At 52.6% G+C, this 25,016-nt stretch overlaps 1 protein-coding gene across 2 annotated transcripts in view; it reads left to right on the forward strand.

Moving 5' to 3' along the window:
- ELL (elongation factor for RNA polymerase II) overlaps positions 1–25,016 on the forward strand; it is an 80,703-nt gene that overhangs the window by 31,755 nt on the left and 23,932 nt on the right. For both annotated transcript variants that reach the window (XM_029215805.1, XM_029215804.1), the window contains exon 2: positions 20,694–20,741. In XM_029215805.1, the coding sequence (XP_029071638.1) occupies positions 20,694–20,741 (48 nt within the window). The remainder of the gene's footprint in view (positions 1–20,693; positions 20,742–25,016) is intronic.

The following is a 25,016-nucleotide window of genomic DNA, read 5'->3' on the forward strand; positions in this document are numbered from 1 at the left end:
CCGCCTCCTGGTTTGGGGGGCCGTCCTGGGTTTGAGTGTGTGCTCTGCCGCTTCTGACCTTGAGCAAAGCTGCTGGCTTCCCTGAGCCTCAGTTTCCTCATGCACCCAGAGCTGATTGTGGAAACACGTGACCTTGTCCACGGGAGGTCCCCATGGTTAGGCTCTTGAGGGCCAGTGGGTGCAAGCTGCTGGCAGAACACATGCTGCTCCCACCCCAGAAGAGACCAGCATTGCTGCCCCACCCGCTCTGCAGGATGGGCCCAGTTTGGTGACATTTCTCGTTGGGCTGTTTGCTCTGGGGGCAGGTCATGTTTCTGGGGGCGCAGTCAGTTAGTGGACCTCGGTGGACACCTGTGCACAACTTAACCCAGGAACAGGGCTGATCCTTTTGCTGAGGGGAGCCAGGTGGCAGCTGATGTGTTTGGAGAGGCGGCCTGGGCCAAGCGTCACTCGCTGCTCACCTGCCGGGGGCCCGTGGACACATCTCTCAGAACTCCAGTTCAGAAGGAGTGTGGTGGAGGCAACCCGCCCCTCAGACTTCCCAGTCAGCCCGTCTGTGCTCAGAGGGGGCTGTACTCACCACCCGGCAGCGGCAGCTGGCAGAGAGCCCTTTGAGGGGTTGGTCTGAAGCCAATGGCTGGGATGACAGCTGGATGGGCAGCTGGGCCCTGCCTCCCTGGGCTCTAGCAGCTCCTGAGTGTCCAGAGTCTGAAAGTCCAGGTTGTTCCAGGAAAGCCTGTTCTGTCTGTCAGGGTGATAGAGGATCCTCTTGTTCCCAAAGTCTGACACCTGGGTCTGTCGGAGGCCAAGCAAGGATTGGAAGGGACTGATCCGTTCTGGGCTCTGATAGTGATGAGACCTGAGTGCCCGACAGCCACACGGGTCCTCACTGTGGAGATGCTCTGCAGGTGCAGGACTCAGGGCAGTGTTGGCTCCCAGGGCCTCCCCGAGGGTCCAGCACAGCCTGGCCTCGGCCAGGTCAAGTTAGGTTCTGTTTCTCAAAGACAAGTTTAAAAATGTGCCGATTTCATACAGCCTGCTCCATGTCAGACCCTGTGAAGTTGAAGGCTTTCTTGGGACATGTAGCTGGTAACTAGGGGCCCATATCTGAGCCAGCCACCTGGCTGCTCAAAGCCCTATCCCCAAACTGTAGGCTGCACCCAAGCCCAGCTCCGTGCATGGTGCCCTAGTGCTCCTCCAGGAGAAGGAAGATTGTGGGCTGAATTCAGCGATGTTGGCTTTCTGAGGCCTTGCTGCCCAGAACACACACCTCACACGTGTTTGTTTGTCACGTTTGTTCTTCTCTCTCCTGCCCCACACATTTGAGGGCAGGCCAGGACGAGCCCTGGGCCCAGTCAGTGCCCACCCCCTGGTGCCATAAGAGCAGGTCAATGACCAAGGGACCTGTAGGCGGGTCCCAAGCCCTAGGCCATCTTTTCTCCCGGATTTTTTTTTTTTTTTAACAAATTCTTGTTATATTTCTTTTGGCCCTGCCACGCAGCTTGTGGGATCTTAGTTCCTGACCAGGGATTGAACCCGCGCCTTTGGCAGTGAAAACGCAGAGTCCCAACCACTGCACCACCAGGGAATTCCCTTCTCCCAGATTTTGATGGCTCTTTGAGACTTTTGGAGTTTTCTGGCTCAAAATATCAGAGTTGGGCTTCCCTGGTGGTACAGTGGTTAAGAATCCGCCTGCCGAGGCAGGGGACACGGGTTCGAGCCCTGGTCCGGGAAGATCCCACATGCCGTGGAGCAGCTAAGCCTGTGCACCACAACTACTGAGCCTGCGCTCTAGAGTCCGCGAGCCACAACTACTGAGCCTGTGTGCCACAGCTACTGAAACCAGCGTGCTTAGAGCCTGTGCTCCGCAACAAGAGAAGCCACCACAATGAGAAGCCCGCGCACCGCAACGAAGAGTAGCCCCCGCTCGCCGCAACTAGAGAAAGCCCGTGCACAGCAACGAAGACCCAACGCAGCCATAAATAAATAAATAAATAAAATTAATCTTTAAAAAAAACATATATATCAGAGTTGCTAGAAAGAGAGAGGTTACCCAGCTCTCTGGGGAGGTTGGCTTGTCCAGACGTTTCTCCAAGCCTCTAGGATGTCTCTGGAACCCTCAGGAACAGTATCCCAGCCTGTGCTCCAAGGCCATGTCTCTGACCCAACCTTGTGGTGGAGGCAGCCTTTACTGCCCAGCTGCTCGAGAATTGGCTCTATTCAGAGGCAGTCTCCCTTCCCGGGGTCCCCAGCTGGTGAGTGGTGGTGTGTTCAAGGCAGGGTCTGCATGGTGAGGCCTTTTCTGTGGTTCTGAGCAATTAGGATTTACTCCTTTGCAGTGGTAGAAGTGGCGGAGGGTGTTGAACATGGCCTCGAGCTGATGCCTGAAGCTGGTCAGAGGCTGGTGGGGTGGAGAGGTAACATGGACTGGGAGCATGTGTCCGAGGTGACACGGTGGGACCAATGCTGAGTGAGCTCCTAGGCTGGGAGGGCGGGTCCCTGACCTGGCAGCTCCCAGATCCAGATTGCAGGTCATTTGTGTGTGTGAGAAGGACATACAGGAGAGTGACCCTGCTGTGGGCACCAGCTGGAGGCCATGGGGTGGGGTGAGGGATCACATCCCAAAGGGGAGGGAAGGCCGAGTTCTCAGCCATGGCATTTATTTGTCTGTAATTTGTGCCTGCATCTCCTGGGACAGGTTTGGGGTGCTTTGCAGGTGATGAGAAGGGAGCAACTCGAGCTGAGCCCCATGCCGAGATGCAGACCAGCATCCTGGGCTGCGCCCCAGAGTACCCGGGCCATCTAGGTCAAGCCCTCAGCTTCCTCCGCTGTAAGATTCCATCCTCGTCACTGCTGTCTGGGGGGGAGAGAGAGACAGAGCGAGCGAGCGAGCGAGCGAGAGAGAGAGAGAGAGAGAGAGAGAGAGAGAGAGAGAGAGTGTGTGTGTGTGTGTGTGTGTGTGTGTGTGTGTGTGTGTGTGTGTGGTCATGTTGCCCCCAGGCCATGGGAAGAGGACAGGTTTGGGCACAGTGAAGTTTGATGCTGAGTTCAGTGCCTGTTGATGAGTTTTAGTGCGTATTTAAAAAGGAAAAACAGGGACTTCCCTGGCAGTCCAGTGGTTAAGACTTCGCCTTCCAATGCAGGGGGTGTGCGGGTTCGATCCCTGGCCGGGGAGCTAAGATCCCATATGCCTTGCGGCCAAAAAACCAAAACCTACAACATAAAACATAAGCAGTATTGTAACAAACTCAATAAAGACTTTAGAAGCGGTCCACATCAAAAAAAAATTCTTTTTTAAATATTAAAAAAATAAATAAAAAGGAAAAACAAGCCCACTCAACATTCAGGCTCCTGGTGAGGCACGTCAGAAGCGCAATGGTGCAGAGTGCCCCAGGTATCTTTCTGCCTTTTTGTCTGCATTTCCGGAGTGCTTCCATCAGCCTTGTCACGGGCTCCCTGAAGGAGAGTAAGATGAGGCCAAGGACACAGCTCCCTGAGGTGGGCTCCTGCTCAGAGGGAGGGGGCCTCAGGTCCCCGGAGCAGAGCAAGGGGCCTGGGCTGCAAACTCCAAGACACGGTGCTGTGGTTCTTTGCGCAAGCTTGCTCTGTTCCCACAGGGCAGCGGTAACACACACAAGATGAGATCCGAGGTTCGGCCATCTGGGGACAGGGAGCTGAGTCCAGCGTGTGGACCTGGCTCCTCCGCAGGCTGTGCTCAGTGCTGCAGGCTGCATGTGCCGGGGGCGTGCAGCAGGTACTGACGTGGGGCGGCTTCTTAATTTTTCTATTTGAGGAAAGGCAGATGGGAAAGATGAAATAATAACGAGGCAAAGGTGTTGAAAAGAGGGCCTGGCGCAGGCGTGGGTTGCAGAGCTCAGAGAGGTGGCAGGGTTGGTGGCTCATGAGAGCGCACTCCCCTGGAGGCAGGCCTGGGATGTGCTGCGGGCAGCTGTGGATGGAACAGGGCTCAGCGGAATAGGAGCACTTTAATGTGAAGAATTGTTTAGCAAATGTTTGTCTCATCCCATTATGACGGGGTCACGTGCATTTCACAAAGAGTTTGGATAAATTGTGAAATTGGGATACAGTCTAATGGGGCGGTGACCAAGCGTGAGCCGTGTGAGGGCCCCAGGACTGGCCTTCCTGTGAGGTTGGGATCAGCTCTGCTGGTGGAGTGGGGCCCCCAGCCCTGCCCTGTGACCTCCAGCAACCCTGCCCCCCCCGTACCTTATTTTCCTCAGTCGTAACAGCAGGAACCCTGATATCTGAGTAGTGGAAGATGGGAGTGAGTTTCTTGATGGACGCCTGCTGTCCTTGATACCACAAGTCATCATGTTCAATTTGGCTGTGATTTCCATGGAGAGCCTGTGCCCAGCAAGTCCGTGTAGCTCCCCTCCAGTCAGGGCTCAGATGCTGCCCACCCACCGACATTTAAGTAGAACACACACCAGACCCTGCCCTGCGGGTCCTTTTGCCCTTCCTGTGTACCGACGTCCCCTGTGCTCTGACTTGTCCAGTGACCCTCTGTAGAGTCACTGCTTTGGACACCTGGGGTAGTCGTGTCGGCTGGCACACGAGGGACACGGGACCCAGCAGGGGAGTGGTCTTGGTCCCACATGGCCTAGGCCCGACTTGTTGGCTTTATGGGTGTGTGAGCAGTGGAGCAGCATGTGCTGCCGCTCAGGGTGAGGCAGGGGTGTCAGGGGCAGGCAGGACACCACCTACCCCACCCCACCCCACGGGTGTTGTGAGGCTGAAACCAGATGATGTCCTCAAACCCTGCACCATCTGGCTGGTCAGCACCCAGGGAGTGTCTGGGGTCATGATGCAGAGAGCATGCAGACATGGGAATCTGAAAGAGACCCTGCAGTGGGATCTGGGGTGGGGGTGGTGTTGGACCCAGCAGTTCTCTGGAACTTCTTTTTGTGGAGAGGAGAGGGAAGTTGGTAAGCATTTAGAAGATTTTAATAAAATGGAGCCATTTAAAAGAAAAGAAAGGAGCAGGACTTCCCTGGTAGCGCAGTGGTTAAGAATCCACCTGCCAATGCAGGGGACACAGGTTTGAGCCCTGGCCCAGGGAGATCCCACATGCCGCGGAGCAACTAAGCCCGTGCCGCACAACTACTGAGCCTGTGCTCTAGAGCCAGCAAGCCACAACTACTGACCTCGCACGCCACAACTACTGAAGCCCACGCGCCTAGAGCCCGTGCTCTGCAACAAGAGAAGCCACCGCGATGAGAAGTCTGCGCACCACAACGATGAGTAGCCCCCGCTCGCCGCAACCAGAGAAAGCCTGCGCGCAGCAACGAAGACCCGACACAGCCATAAATAAATTAATTAATAAATTAATTTTACAAAATAGAATTAAGGACTGCTTTTTGAAGGACATTGTTAAGAGAATAAAAAGACAAGCCACAGACTGGGAGAAAAATCTTTGTAAAACTCATCTGCTAAAGCTCTGGTATCTAGGATATAAGAAGAACTCTCAAAACGCAATAATAAGATGACCCAGTTTTAAAAAATGCGTTGGAGATTTGTATAGCTTCACCATAAAGATTCAAGAATGGCAGATTAGTCCATGAGAACATTCCACGTCATCAGGGAAGTGCAAGTTGAAACCACGAGATACCACTTCACACCTACGAGAATGGCTAAAATAGAAAACCTGACAACATTAAATCCTGACATGGGCGGGGAGCAAGTGGAACTCTCCTTCCTTGCCGATGGGACTGCAGAATGTACAGCCACCCTGGAAGCCAGTGTGGCCATTTCTCATGAAGTTAAACATACACTTACCATTCGGACCCAGCCGTAACGCTTCTGGCGGTTCATCAGGTGAAATGAAAATGCGTGTCTGCACAAAAACCTGCATGTGAATGTGTATAGCAGTTGATTCATTAGTCCCCCAAACTGGAAATGACCCCAGTGTCCTAACTTAGTCTGCAGATGGATGAACAGACTGTAGTATAATATGGTGGGTTAATACTAAGCAGTAAAAAGGAATGAGCTTCTGGTGACAGCAGCGTGGTTGAATCTCCAAGGCATTATGCTAAGTATTGTGTGGTCGGCGGATAAGGGCCCCCTTATCTATTGATGTCCAGGTCTTAACCTCTGGAAGCTGTGAATGTGACCTTATGTGAAAAAAACGACTTTGCAGGTGGGAGTAAGTTAAGGATTCTAAAGCAGACTCACAGATACAGAGAACAAACTAGTGGTTACCAGTGGGGAGAGGGAAGCAGGGAGGGACAGTATAGGAGTAGGAGATTTTTTTTAAAAGGGTTATTATGGGATTATTTGAAATCATGTGGGTGAAACTTCTGAAAATTGTAAAGCACTGTAGAATTTAAAGAATTTTTCATTCAATAAAAAAAGTTTTTAAAAGTTTAAAACAATAGTAAAATATGATAAATGTAAATCTATGTTTAGGTCAAAAAAAAAAGCCAAGAAAAAATTATTTTAAAGAGTTAAGGATTCTGAGATGGGATTATCCTGGGTTTATGGGCCCTAATTGTGATCACAAGTGACCTTTTAAGAGAGAGCAGAGAGAGATTTGATGCAGAGGAAGAGAAGGTGATGTGACTACAGGGGCAGAGGTTGGAGTGATGCGGCCATAAGCCATGGAATGCCTGGAGCCTCCAGAAGCTGGAAGAAGCTAGGAAGGATCCTCCCCTAGAACCTTCGGAGGGAAGTCAGCCCTGCCAGTGACGCTTTGATTTCAGCCCAAGGATACTGATTTCTGGCCTCCAGGACTGAGAGAATAAACTTCTGTTGTTTTATGCCACCAAGTTATTGGTGACTTGTTACATAGCCACAGGAAACTAATACAGTATGATTCCATTTATATGACCTTCTAGAAAAGATGCAACCATAGGGACAGAACACAGATTGGAGGTCGCTGGGGATGAGGGGAGAGTTGGAGTACAGGTGGGCATGTGGGAATTGCAGCAGAAAGGAAGGTGGCCCGTCTGGTGCTGACCATGTTTATTTGCTGACCCAAGAAGAGCAAACAGAAATGCATGGGAAGGTGTCAGGGCCAGTTGCAGGTGATTTACATCTGTTTTTCTAATCCTCAGGATGTCTTAAAATTTTTTCCCTAAACTTTCTGTGCACTTCTGTGACTTTAGATAGAAATATTTGCTGTGCTGGCCACCATGTGGGTCCTGATTTACACCTGGCTTATGGCCACTTGGAATCCCTTTTCTTGCCTTTCTTTACATGTCCCTTCACATAATGATGAATGTTGTGCCGTCCTCCCGGCCAAGGGGAGGAGCTGCTGTGGGCCCCTGTGCTGGCCTGCCATGCCCTTGCTCTGCTGTGACCTCGTCAAGTAAGGGTAGAATCTTGTCAGTGTGTCCGCCCAGGTTTCCCAGCTTGGCCCTGAGCTGGCCACGCCCACAGGACTGATCTGGGGATGCATCCCAGGCCTTTCTACCCGCCTGTGGTTCACACAAATGGCCCCTCTTGGTCCCAGACACTGTCTAAACTCTCTGTGGTCTCAGCATCCCACTCGGAACCTGCCAGGAAGTCGCAGGGAGGATTCCTGAAAGACGTTTCCCAATCGTCTCTGCTTTACTGGAAATTGGGGGACAGTTGCCAGGAGGTTGGCTGACAGGCTTTTTCTCAGGACCTAACCTCCCCCTTTGCTGGCCACGCACTGCTCAGGAGAGGTTGGATCCCAGCTCTGCAGAATCAGCTCAAGGGCTACGTTTGTGCTTTGTAGAATCAGAAAGACAGACTCTTTAAGGAGGAACAGAAGCCTTCCCTCCCATCACTTTCCACAGGCACCTCTGAGTTACGGGGGCTTCAGGCCACAGGAGCATGCTGCCGGGGCACAGTTGCCACTGCCCCCTGTGGGCACTTCAGGACCGAGAGGGGCAGTGTTGGGTACTGATGCTCCCCACGTTCAGCCAGTGGTGGGCATCCTGGGACTGTGTCCAGATCTGCCCCGTCCTTGATGGTCCTTCCACCTCCACTGGCTCCAGCCCTTTCCCCCACGTGAAACACCAGCTCTGTGCTCACCAGCCTCACACCCTCCCACACCGTCCATTCAGTGTGCCTTGGGTGGAGGGTCTTGTACATGTACACTTAAAAATAAAATTATTGTGGGATAGGGAGGGTGGGAGGGAGGGAGACGCAAGAGGGAAGAGATACAGGAACATATGTATAACTGATTCACTTTGTTATAAAGCAGAAACTAACACACCATTGTAAAGCAATTATACTCCAATAAAGATGTTAAAAAATATATATATATATATTTATTTATGGCTGCGTTGGGCCTTCGTTGCTGCACACGGGCTTTCTCTAGTTGTGGTGAGCGGGGGCTACTCATTGCTGCGGTGCGCGGGCTTCTCATTGCGATGGCTTCTCTTGTTGCAGAGCACGGGCTCTAGGTGCACAGGCTTCAGTAGTTGTGGCATGCGGGCTCAGTAGTTGTGGCTCGTGGGCTTAGTTGCTCCGCAGCATGTGGGATCTTCCCGGACCAGGGCTTGAACCCATGTCCCCTGCATTGGCAGGCGGATTCCTAACCACTGTGCCACCAGGGAAGTCCTGCACTTTTAAATTTTTAAAAATTATTTTATGTAGCAGGTTCTTATTAGTCATCAGTTTTATACACATCAGTGTATACATGTCAATCCCAATCGCCCAGTTCATCACACACACACACACACACACACACCCCCACCGTGGCTTTCCCCCCTTGGTGTCCATACGATTGTTCTCTACATCTGTGTCTCAATTTCTGCCCTGAAAACCGGTTCATCTGTACCATTTTTCTAAGTTCCACATATGTGAGTTAATATACGATATTTGTTTTTCTCTTTCTGACTTACTTCACTCTGTATGACAGTCTCCAGATCCATCCACGTCTCAACAAATGACCCAATTTCGTTCCTTTTTATGGCTGAGTAATATTCCATTGTATATATGTACCACATCTTCTTTATCCATTCGTCTGTCGATGGGCATTTAGGTTGCTTCCATGACCTGGCTATTGTAAATAGTGCTGCAGTGAACATCGGGGTGCGTGTGTCTTTTTGAATTGTGGTTTTCTCTGGGTATATGCCCAGTAGTAGTATTGCTGGATCATATGGTAATTCTATTTTTAGTTTTTTAAGGAACCTTCATACTGTTCTCCATAGTGGCTGTATCAGTTTACATTCCCACCAACAGTGCAAGAGGGTTCCCTTTTCTCCACACCCTCTCCAGCATTTGTTGTTTGTAGATTTTCTGATGAAGCCCATTCTGACTGGTGTGAGGTGATACCTCGTAGTTTTGATTTGCATTTCTCTAATAATTAGTAATGTTGAGCAGCTTTTCATGTGCTTCTTGGCCATCTGTATGTCTTCTTTGGAGAAATGTCTATTTAGGACTTCTGCCCATTTTTGGATTGGGTTGTTTGTTTTTTTAATATTGAGCTGCATGAGCTGTTTATATATTTTGGAGATAAATCCTTTGTCTGTTGATTCGTTTGCAAATATTTTCTCCCATTCTGAGGGTTGTCTTTTCGTCTTGTTTATGGTTTCCTTTGCTGTGCAAAAGCTTTTAAGTTTCATTAGGTCCCACTTGTTTATTTTTGTTTTTATTTCCATTACTCTAGGAGGTAGATCAAAAAAGATCTTGCTGTGATTTATGTCAAAGAGTGTTCTTCCTATGTTTTCCTCTAAGAGCTTTATAGTTTCTGGCCTTACATTTAGGTCTCTAATCCATTTTGAGTTTATTTTTGTGCATGGTGTTAGGGAGTGTTCTAATTTCATTCTTTTACATGTAGCTGTCCAGTTTTCCCAGCACCACTTGTTGAAGAGACTGTCTTTTCTCCATTGTATATTCTTGCCTCCTTTGTCATAGATTAGTTGACCATAGGTGCGTGGGTTTACCTCTGGGCTTTCTATCTTGTTCCACTTTTTATTTTAAATCTTTTCACATGGGTCTGTGCATGGGTTGTGGGACAGAGATGAGAATAACGATTGCCCCCTGGCTGTCAGTCTCACCCTCTGAGCTTTTACCCATCTTGTCTCAACTTTTCCCTGTGCCCTCCTCATTTCCCCATTTTTGGTTTGTTTGGTTTGCTAGAGCATCTTTAAAACGATCCCAGGTATCTTTTCATTTCATCCATGGCTATTTTAATCACTGTGTTGAATGTCAACAGATACAGACTTGTGTTTTTTAGACATCGCCTCCGTGCAGCTCCCTGAGAGCACCCTTGCTGGCTCTCCACAGGCTCTTCACTGAGGCTAGTTCAAGTAGGGTCCACGCAGAGCCACACGCGACATTCATGTTAAGTCTGTGGTAATTTATAGCACTCCATTCTTCCCCTCGAGCCATTCATCTGTTGAAGAAACCAGTTCATCGGTCCCAAGGAATTTCCCATGTTCTGCCCTGGCAGTCACTGTCCTCGTTGCTTTCCACGTGGCAGCAGCTAGCTCAGGGCTTCTCGGCCTTGGCTTCACTGACATCTGGGGCTGGGTTACCCTGTGGTGGGACCATCCTGTACACCGTAGTCTGTTGGGCAGAGTCTCTGGCCTCCATCAGATGCCAGGAGCAGCCCCCCACAACCAAGTCATGACATCCTAAAATGTCTCTGCGTGTCGCCAGTGTCCCCTGGGGCAGAGTCACCCAGTGGAGAACTGCAAGTGTAACTTGTTGCCTTACCCACTGCACTTCCTACAAACTGGTTGCTAGACCTGGAGGTGGATTTCGTAAGCCACTTCCTGTTGCTTCACCCTCGTAAGTGTTCTTCTCCATGGGGAGAGAGAAGAGGATCCCGGCAGTAAGCTTCCTTCTCGCCCTCGCCCCATCTTAGGGAAGAGGAGTTTCGGGCCAGGATTCACACCTTCTCCCGCAGGCCTGCCTGTTCCCCTGACCGTCACTGCCCTGTGCCCACCCTGTTTTTTCTTACATGCATCAGCATCTTTATTAAACAGGTTTCTTCACCCAAGTTGCGCCCCCCGCATTGGGGAGCTGCCTGGGGGCTGAGTGACCTCAGGGCGCGGACGCCCCTGCCCTGCTGTGTTGAGGCCTCCCCACTGCCCACCACTGCCAGGCCTCCCAACTCAGCCCTGGGCTCTCAGTCAAAGCATGGCACTAGCAGTGACACTTGTCCCGAGCAGCTCCTGGTTTCTTCCTCTCTGCACTGCTAATGGGGGATGGTGTTCTGCTACTTGGGGTGCTGACAGGGCCGGTGTGGGGGTCGGTGCCTGCTGCTCAGGAGGTGCCACACTGGGCAGCTTGGCCCCGGGGGAGGGTGTGACCTGTGAGCGTGTGATGTGAGCGACACAAGCCCTCAGAGGGTCTGAAGAGACTAAGCGTGTCGTGTGTAATGCTGCCAGCCTGAGGCGTAGCCCGTGCGTGTACCAAGTGTGACAGGCATGGAGATGGGTGGTGTTGTGCCTGGGGGGTGTGTGTCATGGGAAGTTACATTACCTGGTGGCTTGTTAATCACCGTCTGAGGGCTGACCCAAAAGCTGCTGAGGAGACAGGGAAGTGGGCATTGCCCGGGCTAGTCCGTCAGTCCCTCTTGGTCCCTAAAATGTAGAGGAGGTAACAGGGTGGCAGGTACCCCTAACAAGCGGTGCGTCCCTGATCCTGTGAGCTGTCAGCTCCTGCAGGGAACAGCCAGCCAGAACTCAAGGAAAGACCATGTTTGCACGTTCAGCCCATGCACCACCAGGGGCGTCCTAGCTGCTGGGGTCCAGGGCAGGCTGGGTGGGTCTGGAGGGTGACGCTGGTCCTACTATAAAGACACCTCTGCCTGTTTGCTCAGAAGACACTGTTGGTACCACATCTACTTTCTGAGAGGGCCCACGAACCCAGGGGGACCCCTGTCTCGCTCATACCACGGCTGCCCTCAAACCTTGCCTTCTCGGGCTTCCCTGGTGGCACAGTGGTTAAGAATCCGCCTGCCAATGCAGGGGACACGGGTTCGAGCCCTGGTCCGTGAAGATCCCACACGCGGTGGAGCAACTAATCTAAGCCCATGCGCCACAACTACTGAGCCTGAGCTCTAAGGCCCGTAAGCCACAACTACTGAGCCCACATGCCACAGCTACTGAAGCCTGCGCGCCTAGAGCCCGTGTTCTGCAACAAGAGAAGCCACGACAATGAGAAGCCCATGCACCACAACGAAGGGTAGCCCCCGCTCACCGCAACTAGAGGAAGCTCGCACGTGGCAACGAAGACCCAACACAGCCAATCAATCAATCAATCAATAAAACAAAAAAACAAAAACCTTGCCTTCTCACCCACGGCTGCTGTCTCTGCCACCCTTGCTGCCTGCAGTCCAGCTCAGCATCTCCGCTTCATCTCCTTACGCCATGTGCACTGTGCCCCTTACTTGTTCCTTCCGTGTGCAGTCACGGCCATGTGGTGTCCTCTCTGTGTCCAGCTGTCCCACCCTGTGAGGCATGGCCTGGGACCCTCGAGGCTCGGGAAGTACCCCTTGAGGGCAAGAACGGGTAAATGGTCCGACCAGGCCAGAGGTGCACGTTCAGCATGTCCAGCGGCAAATGTGCGAGTCCACCTGCTCCACGTCCCCAGAGCTGAGGTGCAGGAGGTCCGGGTCAGCTCTGGCACCAGGAGACCATGCCCTCCCAGTTAATCTCCTGCAGTGGGTCAGATGGTGTCAGGACCCTGGGACAGTCTGCTCCCATCTCCCCCTCCTCCTCCTTGCCCCTGGTTGCCACCCATTTAGTGTTGCACATCCAAATCCTGCACTTCATTATTGTTATTTATGCCTTCAACTGTCAATTGTCTTTTACAGAAACATAATGAGAAAAAGGTCTTTCATGTTCATAAATGTTCACCATAACCTGACAGTCTTCATCCTCTGCGCAGATGTGCATGTCCATCTGGTGTCACTCTCCCTTCCTCCTAAAGAACTTCCAGAACCTTCCTTGTAATTGTAATGCAGATCTGCTACAAACAGACTCTCAGCCTTTGTCTGAACAAGTCTTTATGTCACCTTCTCTTTTCACTGTATATGGAATTCTGGGTTGGCAGTGTTCTGTCCTCAGTATTTTGAAGATGTCCTTCTGTGGTCTCTGAGCTTGTTTCTGACATTTGGCCTCGTGAGCGCTTCTCCGTTTGTGGTGCATCAGTCAGCCCGCTGCACTTGTTTGCTTATGGTGTGTTGCCACGTGGTTCTTTGTTTTCTGCTGGAGCTTCTTAGGTCAGTGGATTTATAGTATTTGTCACATTTGGGGGTTTGAGGCCATTATTTCTTTGGATATCACGCCCTTGGGATTCCAGTTACATGTATAATGGAATTCTTAGTACTGTCCCACAGTTCACCACGGCTTTTTTTTTTTTTTTTAGTAATCTTTTTATTTTCCCATATGCATGCACACACGCATATCTACAGAGTTCTTGTCGGAGTGTGCAAGCGGCGTGGGAAGACAGTTTTCACCTAACATACGTTTCTGGGCCATGGCCCCGCACCGCCATCTACGCAGCACTCCATGGCAAGGTTCCAGAACGTCCCACGCAGCCTCGCGGCGCTCATTGCTGCGGTGAGACATCTGGACGTCTTCCTCATGTCCGGGCACTACTTCGGCTTTTCCGTGTTCCTACTCACACAGACTGGCCTTGGGCGCCCATGGTAATACTCCTCCCCTCATGCTTCCCACGCCTGGATTTCCCACCGTCTAGGGCCACGGGCTGGCCTTCCTCACCTCCCACAGTCTTCAGACACGCAGCCGGGCTCCCCAAGGCTTTGTTCATTTTCCTGTAGATTTTTTTGTGTGTGATTCATTTTGGGTAAATTGACATTACTTTGTCATCAGATTCACTAACCTTTTCTTCCACAGTGTTTAACGTTAATCCCACCCAGTAAGTATTTCATCAAGATACTGCATTTCTCAGCTCAAGAAGTTCCATGTGACTCTCCTCTGGTACTTCATATTCCTCTTCTCACCAGTTCAAGGTTCCCTTTAAGCCCTTGAGCATTTTAAATTTAGAATAGTTGCTCTAAAGTGAAACCCTTGTCTGATAATTCCATCTTCTCTGTCCTTTCTGGGTCTGTTTCCATTGACTGATTTTTCTCCTGGGTTAAGGTTCACATTTTTCTACAGCTTCACATGTCTGGAGAGTTGTGGGTTTTGGATACTGTGTGTTGTAGATTCCATGGGATTGTCTGCTGGATTTTATTGTCTTAAAGCGTGTCAGTTCTGCTGGCTGCTGGCAGGCAGTTTGGTTAGCAGTGGATCAGCTGATCTTGGGGAAGCTTGTTTTTGAGATTTCTTAGTAAGGGGAATAAGAGAACCCCTTAAATGAGGGCTGGTTTAGCTCCACTGCTGAGCGGTGCAGTGAGGACTCCTCTGGGCTGGCTGTCTATGGCGTCTCCTGGCCCATATTCCTGGGCTTGGAGCCCCAGCCCAGGGAGAGACCCGAAGCCTTCCTGGGCAGCAGCTCAAGGCCCCCTGCAGGTGCCAGGAGCTGTCCCTCTGCACTGTCCCTACCTTCATGGGCCTCTGCCCGCACATGAAGTTCCTTCGGCCTCCCTGGCCCGTGGTCCAGAGGTTCCTGGAGGCAGTGAGGTGAGCAGTCCAGAGGCTCCCTTGGCCGTTTCCCTTCTTTCACATCTCTGGCCAGTGCTGCCTGCATTCACTTTGAAAGCATTGTTGTGTGTTTTGTCCAGCACCCTAGTTGTCACCAGTGGATGGCTTGTCTGGTCCCAGGTGGTCTGTCTGGCCCTGACATGGGGGCCTGCTTGTGAAGAAACTGAGAAGATTCAACGGGACAGCTATCTGTCCATTCACCCCTCCATCCATCCAGTAAATATTTCCTGGGCTTGGGTGGCCCACCATGGCCTTCCAGTGGTGGAAAGGCCTGCCCCCTCTAAGTGGAGTGCAGGGCATGAGTCACCGGCCTAATCACCAAAATCCCCAGACAGAAGGTTGGAGGTGACTGCAGCAGACGTGGCTGTGTCCTCCTGGGGTCAGCCTACAAGTCCCTGAAGGGCTCAGAGAACAGGAGCCTGCAAATGTGTGTACCACCCAGCACAGAGAACCGTGGAGGTGGCAGGTGAAGTTGGATCCTGGCCCTGTGTGGGTTTGGGCGAGTCATTTGACCCTCTCTGATGCTTGAGGTTTGTGGTGGAGTTTAGCAATAACAAGCCTAAATGCAGCTCTTAGCCTGCGGCCTGCAGGATGTGTTCCTGGGTGCCATGTGCCCTGGTCCCATGGTGCCCCCCCTGCTCAGGATGGCTCTGGGTCCCGAGCCTTCACCAGGCTGTTAAGACAAGGGAAGTGCAGGCGGGCTGTTCCTCAGGGATCGTGGATCTTTGGCTTTCAGTGTGGCCTGCCTACAGGAGGTTGGAAGTTGCCGGCCTGGGGCCTTGAGGCTGCTCTGCCCAGGTTTCCCCGGAGCCTTCAGGAGCAGCCAGCATCAGACCTGCACAGTGTGCAGCGCTGCTGGTAGACCACAGCCACTCCTCCTCCCACCAGCCCAGTGGCCACCCACTGGAGTCAGGCACAGGCCTTTGATGGGTGGGGCTTGTGTCCTGAGCGTACCCAGTGGACACCCAGCAACCTCCAAGTGAGGGTCCCCATTGGCGTCCACTGCAGCTTGCTGGTTGGAGCGGGAATTAGCCCAGATGGTCCTGTCCTGCCTTGTTTAACAGCAGAGGGTGGAAGTGGGGCCATGGCCCCAGGTGCTGGGAGGCACCTCTGTCATTGTGAGCGACCCATATGACAGGGTTTCCAGAGGGGCCCACGGCACTTGGGGTTACCCTCAGACTACCTGCCCCGCTTTGAACCTGACTCAGAAGGAAGGGAGAGAGCCGATGAGTTTATCACGTGACCAGCTTCCTTCCGATAGTTTCTTGGAGGTGACAGGGCTGGATGCACTTTGAGTAATTCAAATAAAGTGTATTTGCTTCACAGTAAGCACCTGAAAACTTCTGTTTTGATCTAAAACAGATCTCCATTTCAAGTAGCCCCTACGCCACAACAAAACAGTATGTGCCAAAGGCCACTTTGGTGGATGTTGAAGACGCACAAGTAGTTTTTAAGTACATTTTAGAACACTTTAGAAAATTCTCTTTTCTTAAACCTTCTTGTAAAAATTTTAATTTTGTTGTGCTTCATTAAAATGTTATTGGGCCTCCAAGCTGGGAGTCTGTGACAGGTGGGATGGTCACATGCCAGTGTGCAGGACACTCCAAAATCAGAGACTCCTGCAGCCCTTGGAGAGGTGCCCTGGCCAGTGCCTGTGTTTCCTCCTGGAAACCGGATGCAGGGGACACAGTGGTGAGCAGGCAGCTTACCTACAGGCACCCCATGTGGAAAGGTCTGCAGAAAGGATCAAGGCTGTTGCCCCCAGGACAGAGGAAAACTGATGGGCGAGAGCCACAGCCAGCTTAGGCAGCTGCATTAACCCAGATCACTGAGGGTGGGCCCTCTGGTGCCAGCAGATGTGCTTTTGACTGCTCTTGGTCGCCAGCTGTTCGGCAGCATGGGCTGAGTGCCATTAGAATACACCTCAGGGGAGGGACTTCCCTGGCGGTCCAATGGTTTGGACTCTGTGCTTTCACTGCTGAGGGCCCGGGGTCAATCCCTGGTCAGGGAACTAAGATCCCACAAGCTGCAAGGTGCAGCCAGTCAGTCAGTCAGTAAACAAACAGCCACGGAGCAACTAAGCCCGTGCGCCACAACTACTGATCCTGCGCTCTAGAGCCCGTGAGCTACAGCTATTGAGCCCACGTGCCACACTACTGAAGCCTGCACGCCTGGAGCCCAGGCTCTGCAACAAGAGAAGCCACTGCAATGAGAAGCCCGTGCACCACAACGAAGAGTAGCCCCCGCTCGCCGCAACTAGAGAAAGCCCGCGCACAGCAACAAAGATCCAACGCAGCCAAAAATAAATAAAATAAATAAGTAAATTTATAAAACAAACAAACGAACATACCTCAGGGGAAGTCCCTGGCGGTCCAGTGATTAGGACTCTCTGCTTTCACTGCCGCGGGTGCGGGTTCCATCTTTGGTCAGGGAACTAAGACCCCATAAGCCGTGGAGCGTGACCCAAAAAAATGGAAAAGAAGAAAAAAGAATACACCTCAGTCATTGACCAAGTGTCATTGACTCCTCTTTTTGTTCCAAAGTCTTCCAAATGGGGGCTCTTGTCCCCTCTGCTGGCACAGGGGCTGGTGGAATTTAGACAGGTCTTGGCTTGGTGTCTTTTTTGCTAATAATGATAGACAGGTGGCCCATCACCTACATGTGTGTGTGCGCAGGCGTGTGCGTATGCACGCACGCGCGCACAGTGGTATGAGTGAATTGCTCTGTTGTTGATGAGAAGGACCTGGCCTGATCCTCCTACTGGAGGGAGGAGACACCACAAGAACCCATGTGGCCCGGACCCTGGTTCTGTGATGAAAGTCAGGCGGCATGGGGACACACACTTGAAGCCAGCCCTCCTGGCATAGTGGAGGAAGCTTGGGATTTTAGACCTCTTGGCTAACTGCTCTACAGTATAAAGTCTTATTCTTGGTGCCCTTGGGAACTGAATGACTTTGTGAGAAAGGAATCTCCCAAATAACTTGCTTGACAACTAGGCCAGTTAAATGCTTCACTACATGGCCCACAGGGAGCGTGTGATCCAGGGGGAGGATGGCCCACCACACCATCGAGTCAGCCAGGCACCAGGGGGGCTGCGCTGATGGAGTCTCTTCTGGGAAGGTGCACGCTTCTTAGTTCCTCTCCTTCGCTACCTAAATCCGGGCTCGCGTCATTGCTGACGTCATGACCCCTGTCCCCCAAGCCCCTGGAACACAGAGGCTTTGCTGTGTGTGGATGACAGACACACATGGTGCTATGGTTAGCCCCGAGCTGAGTCTTGCATAGAGGTCTGGACCGAGAGACCTGGGGGCATGAGAACCAAGTCCTGCATGCTCTTTACTACCATGGTGTCCCACGTCTCTGCTCCGGGCTTTGCACTTGCTGTTCCCTGGTCAAGAACACCCTGACTTCCTAGCTTTCATGATCAGGTGATGTCAGTAGAGAGCTCCGTAATAACGACCGACAGGGTGGCTTTACCTTGACGCTGTCTTTGCTGTGTTCTTGTGTGTTCTGCTGTTTCCCTTCCACCCACTTTATATCACTCTTGCACTGAAAATGGTTAACAGACGGGAGTCTCTCCCCATGTTCAGGTGGTGTTCCTCAAAGCCCACATGAGTCTTCAGAGAAAGACCCTCTGTATGCCCTAGGGCAGGTCACAGCATTATGGAGGCATCATTTGTAACCCATAGAACTTCCCCATTTTAGGTGTATAGTCAGTGAGTGTTAATGTTCTACCCAGGAAGTTCCCTCCAGCCCTTCTGCAGCCACTCCCCACTTCCAGGCACTCACTGATCTTTAGTTTTGCCTTTTCTGGAACTTTATATAGATGGAATCATCCATCGTGTGGTGTCATATGTTGGGCTCCTCTCACTTAGCTGGTGGCTTTGAGGTTTGTCCACGTTGTGTCCATCAGGAGTTCGTTTCTTTTTACTTCTGGGTAGTATTCTGTTGTTTCTCTGTCCACCAACTGATGGACATTTGGGTTGTTGGCTATTTTTTGACTAGTAAGAGTAATTCTGCTATGTACATTTATGTATGTTTTTTGTGCAGACATATATTTTCATTTCTCTTGGGTATATCCCTAGGAATGGAATTGCTGGGTCATGTGGTAACTCTGTGTTTAGCCTTTTAAGAAACTGCCAGACTTTTCTACAGCACCTTGTATGTTCCCACCAGTAAGGGACGAGGGTTCTGGGGTGTTGTCTTTTTTCTTTTAGCTAGCCCAGTAGGTGCCTGCGCCGTCTCTTCCTCACTGATGAGTAAGGGCTTCTGCCGTGCTTATTGGCCACCTGCAGGTCTTTTTTTTTTTTTTTTTTGCGGCACGCTGGCTTCTCACTGCTGCGGCCTCTCCCATTGTGGAGCACAGGCTCCGGACACGCAGGCTCAGCGGCCATGGCTCACGGGCCCAGCCGCTCCACGGCATGTGGGATCCTCCCGGACCGGGGCTCAAACGCGTGTCCCCTGCATCGGCAGGCGGACTCTCAACCACTGCGCCACCAGGGAAGCCCAGGTCTTCTTTTTGATCTCTGTCTTTAACCCATTTCCAAGCAGAGGCCACTTAAATGTTGCATCTGCAGGGGCCCAGCTAGGCGGGGGCCCCCACCGGTGCTGCTCCTCTAGTACTCTGAACAGCGGCCCAGGCGGTGGTCTGGTTGTGGTTTGCGGGACGGGTCATCTGGTCCTGAGCCTGCTTTGAAGGGAGCCTGGCCCCTGTCTCAGCAGCACGGTGGCCCTTGTGCCTGCAGGGGCTGGAGCAGCACAAGGGGCTGGAGGACCTCCCATATTATATATAATATGGGACCTCCCATATTATATATATATTACATATATATAATATGGGACCTCCCATATTATATATATATTACATATCCTGGCGGTGAGGAGTGTTGTGCTTTAGAAGTGTGGGTTGGTTTCTGGGGGGTCAGATCCCATGGAGGTAAGTGCTGGAGCTCCGTGTGACCTCTCAGGTCTGCTCCAAATGGCGGAGTCCTTGGAGATCCTTGGCAAAAGGGGAGGCTCCTGGTAAGCAAAGTGGGGTGAGTGTGTGGCCCACAGGGTCCAAGCTGGCTGAGCCCTGTCTCCCTCACATGCCTACAGCCCTTGGCCCAGTTGGTGACGGGGTCACGGGCACCAAGATGCCAGTCTGCCCATTGGTTGGTTCTCCCCACATGTATGTAGCTCCTCTACCCACCTAGGGCTTGCGGTGGGCCTGACATTCTGGGTGGGGAGCAGACAGGTAGCCACTCCAGATGCTCTGAGAGAGACGTGGGGGGGCCCAGGTGGGAGAGCCTCCCCTCCCTCTAGGGGGCGCTAGGGTGGAGACCTGAGAGGTGGGCTCTGATGGAGGTGGGAGAGCCCAAGACTTTGGCACCCTGTGGAGGAACTGGGGAGGACAGTGGGCACAGAGGCCAATTTGGGCCCTGTGGGTTTGGGGGTAGAGGGAAGGGGTTGTGGTGACAAACCAGCACCACCCTGTCGGGTGATGTCTGCTACATAGAAGGTGGGTGCTGAGAGCCCCAAGATAGATGAGAAAAAGAGGTGCGACCCTCCATCTGGATCCGTGTTCTTTCTAAAATTCCACCAGAAGGCTGATCTCTGAATAGCTAAAGCTTAAATTATTTTGAGTTTTTTGGTGTATTTTTTCTTGTGACATTTGGAAATTCCGCCACTCCAAGTGCAGTGACAAGCTGCTCTGAAGCTGTGACGTGGGAGCTGGGCAGGCGTTGGGCTCTGTCCTGCCAGGGTGTTGGGGGGCAGGGCGTCACCTCATCAGCCTGCCTCCTGGCTGGTGGTGCTCACCCACCCCGATTCCTTTCCAGTGGGGTGTTTCTGAGGCAGGATGACCTGGGCTGTTGTTGGTTTTGGGAGAATGGTGAAAGGGGGCTGCCCATTGCCTGTATCTTCACTCTTGCCTCTCATGTGTACCTTCAGCCCTGGCCCCTGTGCCATCTGAGGAACTCCTATTGATCCTTCAAAACCCTGCTCCAGTAACCTTTCCTGTAATTTTCAACATGTGTGGGTTTTATTTCACCCCCTCCTGAAAACACTGTCCTTATCTGGCTCCTTGTATGACTGGGAAGTGAGTCTTTGGATTTCCAGATATCTTTATTGACATTTTTCCATCTTGCTTTTTTGCAGGACTCTGTTTCACTGAGACCTTCGATCCGATTTCAAGGAAGTCAGGGGGTGAGTCTTTTTTTGGTCTTAATCATATTTAGAATTGTGGAACTGGTGTGCTCCCTGCCCTGTTAGGGCTTGCTGGGCACAGCAGCCGGCTGGGAGAGGTGTTTTGGCCCCATCCACCTTTGTGCCAGGCTGGGCCCTATGCTGAGTCAAGGTCTGCCTCTGGTTGCCTCCAGGCTAGTCCTGTGGCTGGGGCCACACCAACAGGCCATCTGTGGCCTGAAGGCAGCTCTCCTGTCCAGTGGCTCTTCAGTCTCTCCCACTTCCTTCCTGTAGCCGCCAAACCCCTGTTCTGACTTGATCTCTGTGCTGATTCAAAACTATGGCCCCAGAGCCCAAGCAAGCCTGGAACTGTGCCCCCCCCAGGGTGGGACGCTTGTCTCTGTTGGTGGACCTGGGACCATGGGTGTTTGTCTGGCTTAAAGGTATTTGATTCTAAATAACCATCTTACAGAAAAATTGGGGAATGGAAGAAAGGGTGGGTTGTCTATAATCCTTACCCCCCCAGGTCTTAGGACCCCCATATCATCCACCTACCAAAGGTGCTTTAGAACACTTTAGTTTTTCTTCTAGTCTTCATTGCAAGTCTTTTTTTTTTTTTTTTTAAATCTGAAGAGTTGCCATATGTGTCTAAGTCAGTTTCCACCTGACAGCCTGCTGGCTTCTTACAGAACCAGGGGTTCTGTGGGTTTTGCCCCAGCCGGCATGCTCCAGAGAGATGGAGCCTTGAGGAGATATGTGTTTGCATGTGCAGATACATTGATACCAAGAGATTTACTGCAAGACATTGACTCATGTGGTAGTGGGGCTGATGAGTCTGAATTCCATGGGGCAGGTAGGAGCTGGCACTGGGGTTCATAGGTGAGCTTCTTCCTCCTCAGGGAGGCCTTAGTTTCCTTCTTAAGGCCTTCAGCTGATTGGATGAGTCCCACCCAGAGCATGGAGGGTCATCTCCTTAAAGTCCGTTGGTCGTGGGTGTCACTGCATCTACGGAGTACCTCCACGGCACACCCAGATTACCATTCATAGAGTCTTTGGGGGCTGTGGCCTGGCCAGGGGGACACACGAACTGACCATCACCCCAAGACCAGTCAAGGTCGGTGAGGCCCTTAAAGGCCCCAGGGCCCTCCTCCCAACACCACCACCACCACCCCCCCACCCCCCACCCCCGCCTCCCCGTGCCTCCTCTGGGGCTTCCTCCACACCTTCATTGGCCCCATCAGTCTTCTGCCAGTCACCCTTTTGCAGCCTCCACTTTATCTTCCCTGAGACATTTCCCCAGGGGTTGGAGGTCAATGCTGGGCTTGCTGCCAGACTGGCCCAGTGGCGCCCTCTTGTGGCCCATGGTCACTCCTTCCCCCAGCAGCCGTGGGAAGATGAGGAAGCCAGTGCACGGATTGGTGTTCATTTATCCAGTGAGAGATGCTTTCTAGTCAGCAAGGCACCACGTGGCTGCTCATAGAAGCGCTGTGAGGTTCTCCTGGGTTGTACCCCGTGTCGCCCAAATTCCTGTGCAAAACCTAAGAGCCACATCCATTCAAGTTAGGGGTCCCAACATCTTAGTTTTAGACTTACGCTTTGCCCACATTTCCTTCCTTCTGGGCATTCTCATGTGTAATGGAGTTCCTAGAAGGTTCTGAGGGTGTGGAGGCCCTGCGCTGCAGCTCGGGGCAAGCCAGGCCATGAGTCTCCACTAAGAGGCTATTCCCTGTCTGAGACCATGTGAGGGCTGGAGGGGGCTGTGTGACGAGGGGGGTGCTTTCCCAGCTTGCTGTGAAGGATCAGGTGCTAAGTCTGCCCCTTATGACCTCTGGACCTTGTCCTTCTCCTCCTGGGCATTGATGGAATGTGACCATTCCTCCCTGCCAGGTGTGAGAGGCCTGGCCTGGTGCCAGGCACACGGCGGACTCTGTCCTGACCAGGCCATACCTGCATGGTCACCCAGAGCGGAGGAGGGGAGGAGGCAGGGTGCCTCGCTCTCCGCTCCCACTTCTCCCGGTCGCTCCGTACACTCCACCTATGAGGTTAGAAATAGAGTAGGAGGCTGGCAGGTGGAGTTGGGCAGGCTCATTCAACGTTCCTGATGCTTGGGCTGACTCGATGTTCCGGACCCCGTGTAGGCCGACGGGGCCCACTTCCCAGAGGCCCATGAAGCTGGCAGACTGAAGATTGAGACCCTATTTGCTCCTTAGCTCAGGGACCTTGGCCAGATCTTCTCCCTCTGTCCCTTGGCCTCCCTGCCCAGGAGATGGGCCACCCACCTCAAGGGTTGTATGCAGGTTAACATGGCCTTAGGAGAACCAGAGTCCTCCCTGCAGTCCAGAACCCGCTCACTCAGTTCCTGGTGCTAATCCCCACCTGATGTGAATGCAGTACAGCTGGCGTAGGGTCTCGGTGTCACTCAACTCCTGGGTTGGGAGTCACATCCAGTCCAGCCACCTCCCCGCCTGTGCTGTGAGCGCCACAAGGGCTGGGTGCTGTGCGGCTGGGCCCCGGTGTTGGCTGGTTCCTTGGGGCGACTGTATGGCATTGCCAGGTTCCCCGGAGAGCCTGGCCCCACCTGTAGCACGTCCATGATCTAGGGCATCTAGGGCATCGTCTTCAGAGCAAAATGCTCACCTTTGTTTCATTTGCCGTGTACATGTGTGTTCTCTGCCCTCTCACAGACACTGAGCTGGCTGACCTGGGCCCCTCTGCCATCAGGGGTCACTTCTAAGTTGTCAGCCCCTGACAGCTGGTGAAGCGTCAGGCGGCAGAGGGGAAAAGAAAACCCCACTTGGCCGGCTGCAGCCCCGCACTCTTCAGTTGATGAAAAAAGAAAGAAAGGGAAGTAGGGTTGGCATCCAGGGCTGTTGAAGGCATTTGCATGTGCTGCAGCAGGAACCCAAACGGCAGTTTACAGAATGAGGTTTGGTGGCACTTGTCAAGGGCCCTTGACTGGTGTCTCTGTGATCTAGGAGCCAACTCTGCGGGAATCATTAGGGATGTGTGCAAGGTTGAGCCACAGGGGTGCTTGTTGCTGTGTCACGGGGATGGAAAGCCCGGGAAGGGGCGGGCAGGTGGGCGGGCGTTGTGCACTCCCGCTTCCCAGGGCCCACAGTGTGCGGGGAGTGGCTCTCGAGAAGGGAATAGGTGCTTGGAAAGCGCCCTGGGTCTGGGGTTGAGGAAGCTAGCCTCCCAGTGGGCGGAAGAGGCCACTACAACTCTTAGGAGTTGTATTTAGCTGCGCAGTAGTAACTCTTTACCCAAAATATATTTTATTCTGAGGGTTCCCTGGAAAAGAAAGATAATGAAAACAAACGTTCTCTGAAAACCCCTCTGGCTGGAGAGAGCCTGGCTCGTCAGTTTGGTTCCTGTGTGTGCCTGTTTTGTCTTGTTCTTACCTGACTGGAATACCAAGTGCTCCCCACCATTTATCCCCCACCCAGCTCGGGACTTGATTTGTCTCGTCGAAGTTCCCACCTGCACCGCAGACAGGCCAGGCCCCGCAGGTCTGGGGGAGGGCTGCCGGCCTGACTTGGGACAGATTTCAAAGGGGGTTGATTTAAGGGCTCTGGCAGGGACTCGACCTACTCGCAGCGGAACCAACACCCCCTCTTGGGCCTTAGGCCTCAGAGGCGGATGTCAGTCCCTCAGGTGCCCAGGACCATTTGGGATGGGACAAGGCTGTTTGTTGCTCCAGGTCCATCTGTTCGTCTGTGCACACAGACACATGGCAACTCCCTCTGCCTCCCCATAACCAGGAGTTGGGGCTAACATCAGATGCACCCAAACCTGCCATGCTCGGGCCAGCTGAGGGCCACGTGGCAGCTGAGACCTGGTCCAGAAGGCACACGTACTGCTAAGCGGGGCCCAAGTTTCAGAAAATGTGTCGAGCTCTCCGCTGTCACAGAGAAAGCCGCGCATTCCTGAGCCATTCGTGCCCAGCTGGCTGGTTTCCCTGCTGGTTTCCAGCGACTGGTAGCCATTAACCAGCATCGTTAACCAGCAGCAAAACAGCCTGTTAACCAGAGGATTCCATAGGGGGTGGTGCCACAGAGCTGGGAAGGGCCTGGGGCTTCAAGAGCCTCCAGTGCCAGGCTCCAAGCAAGCTCCCCTTCCCACCGTCCTGCAGCCCCAGTAGCAGCACAGACCCTCCTCTGGGCTCTGTGCTGTGCCCCCGCCTCCAGGATTTTGGAAGTGGCCATACATACCCATGTGGAAAAGGTTCTCACAGGGTAAAAGGATCACATTGAAGGTTCCACCACACCCCTGCCCAGAGAGAAGCACGGTTGCATC

The sequence above is a fragment of the Monodon monoceros genome, unplaced genomic scaffold (assembly GCF_005190385.1).
Source record: "Monodon monoceros isolate NGI ecotype Baffin Bay Population unplaced genomic scaffold, NGI_Narwhal_1 Super_Scaffold_12, whole genome shotgun sequence".
Taxonomy (NCBI): domain Eukaryota; kingdom Metazoa; phylum Chordata; class Mammalia; order Artiodactyla; family Monodontidae; genus Monodon; species Monodon monoceros.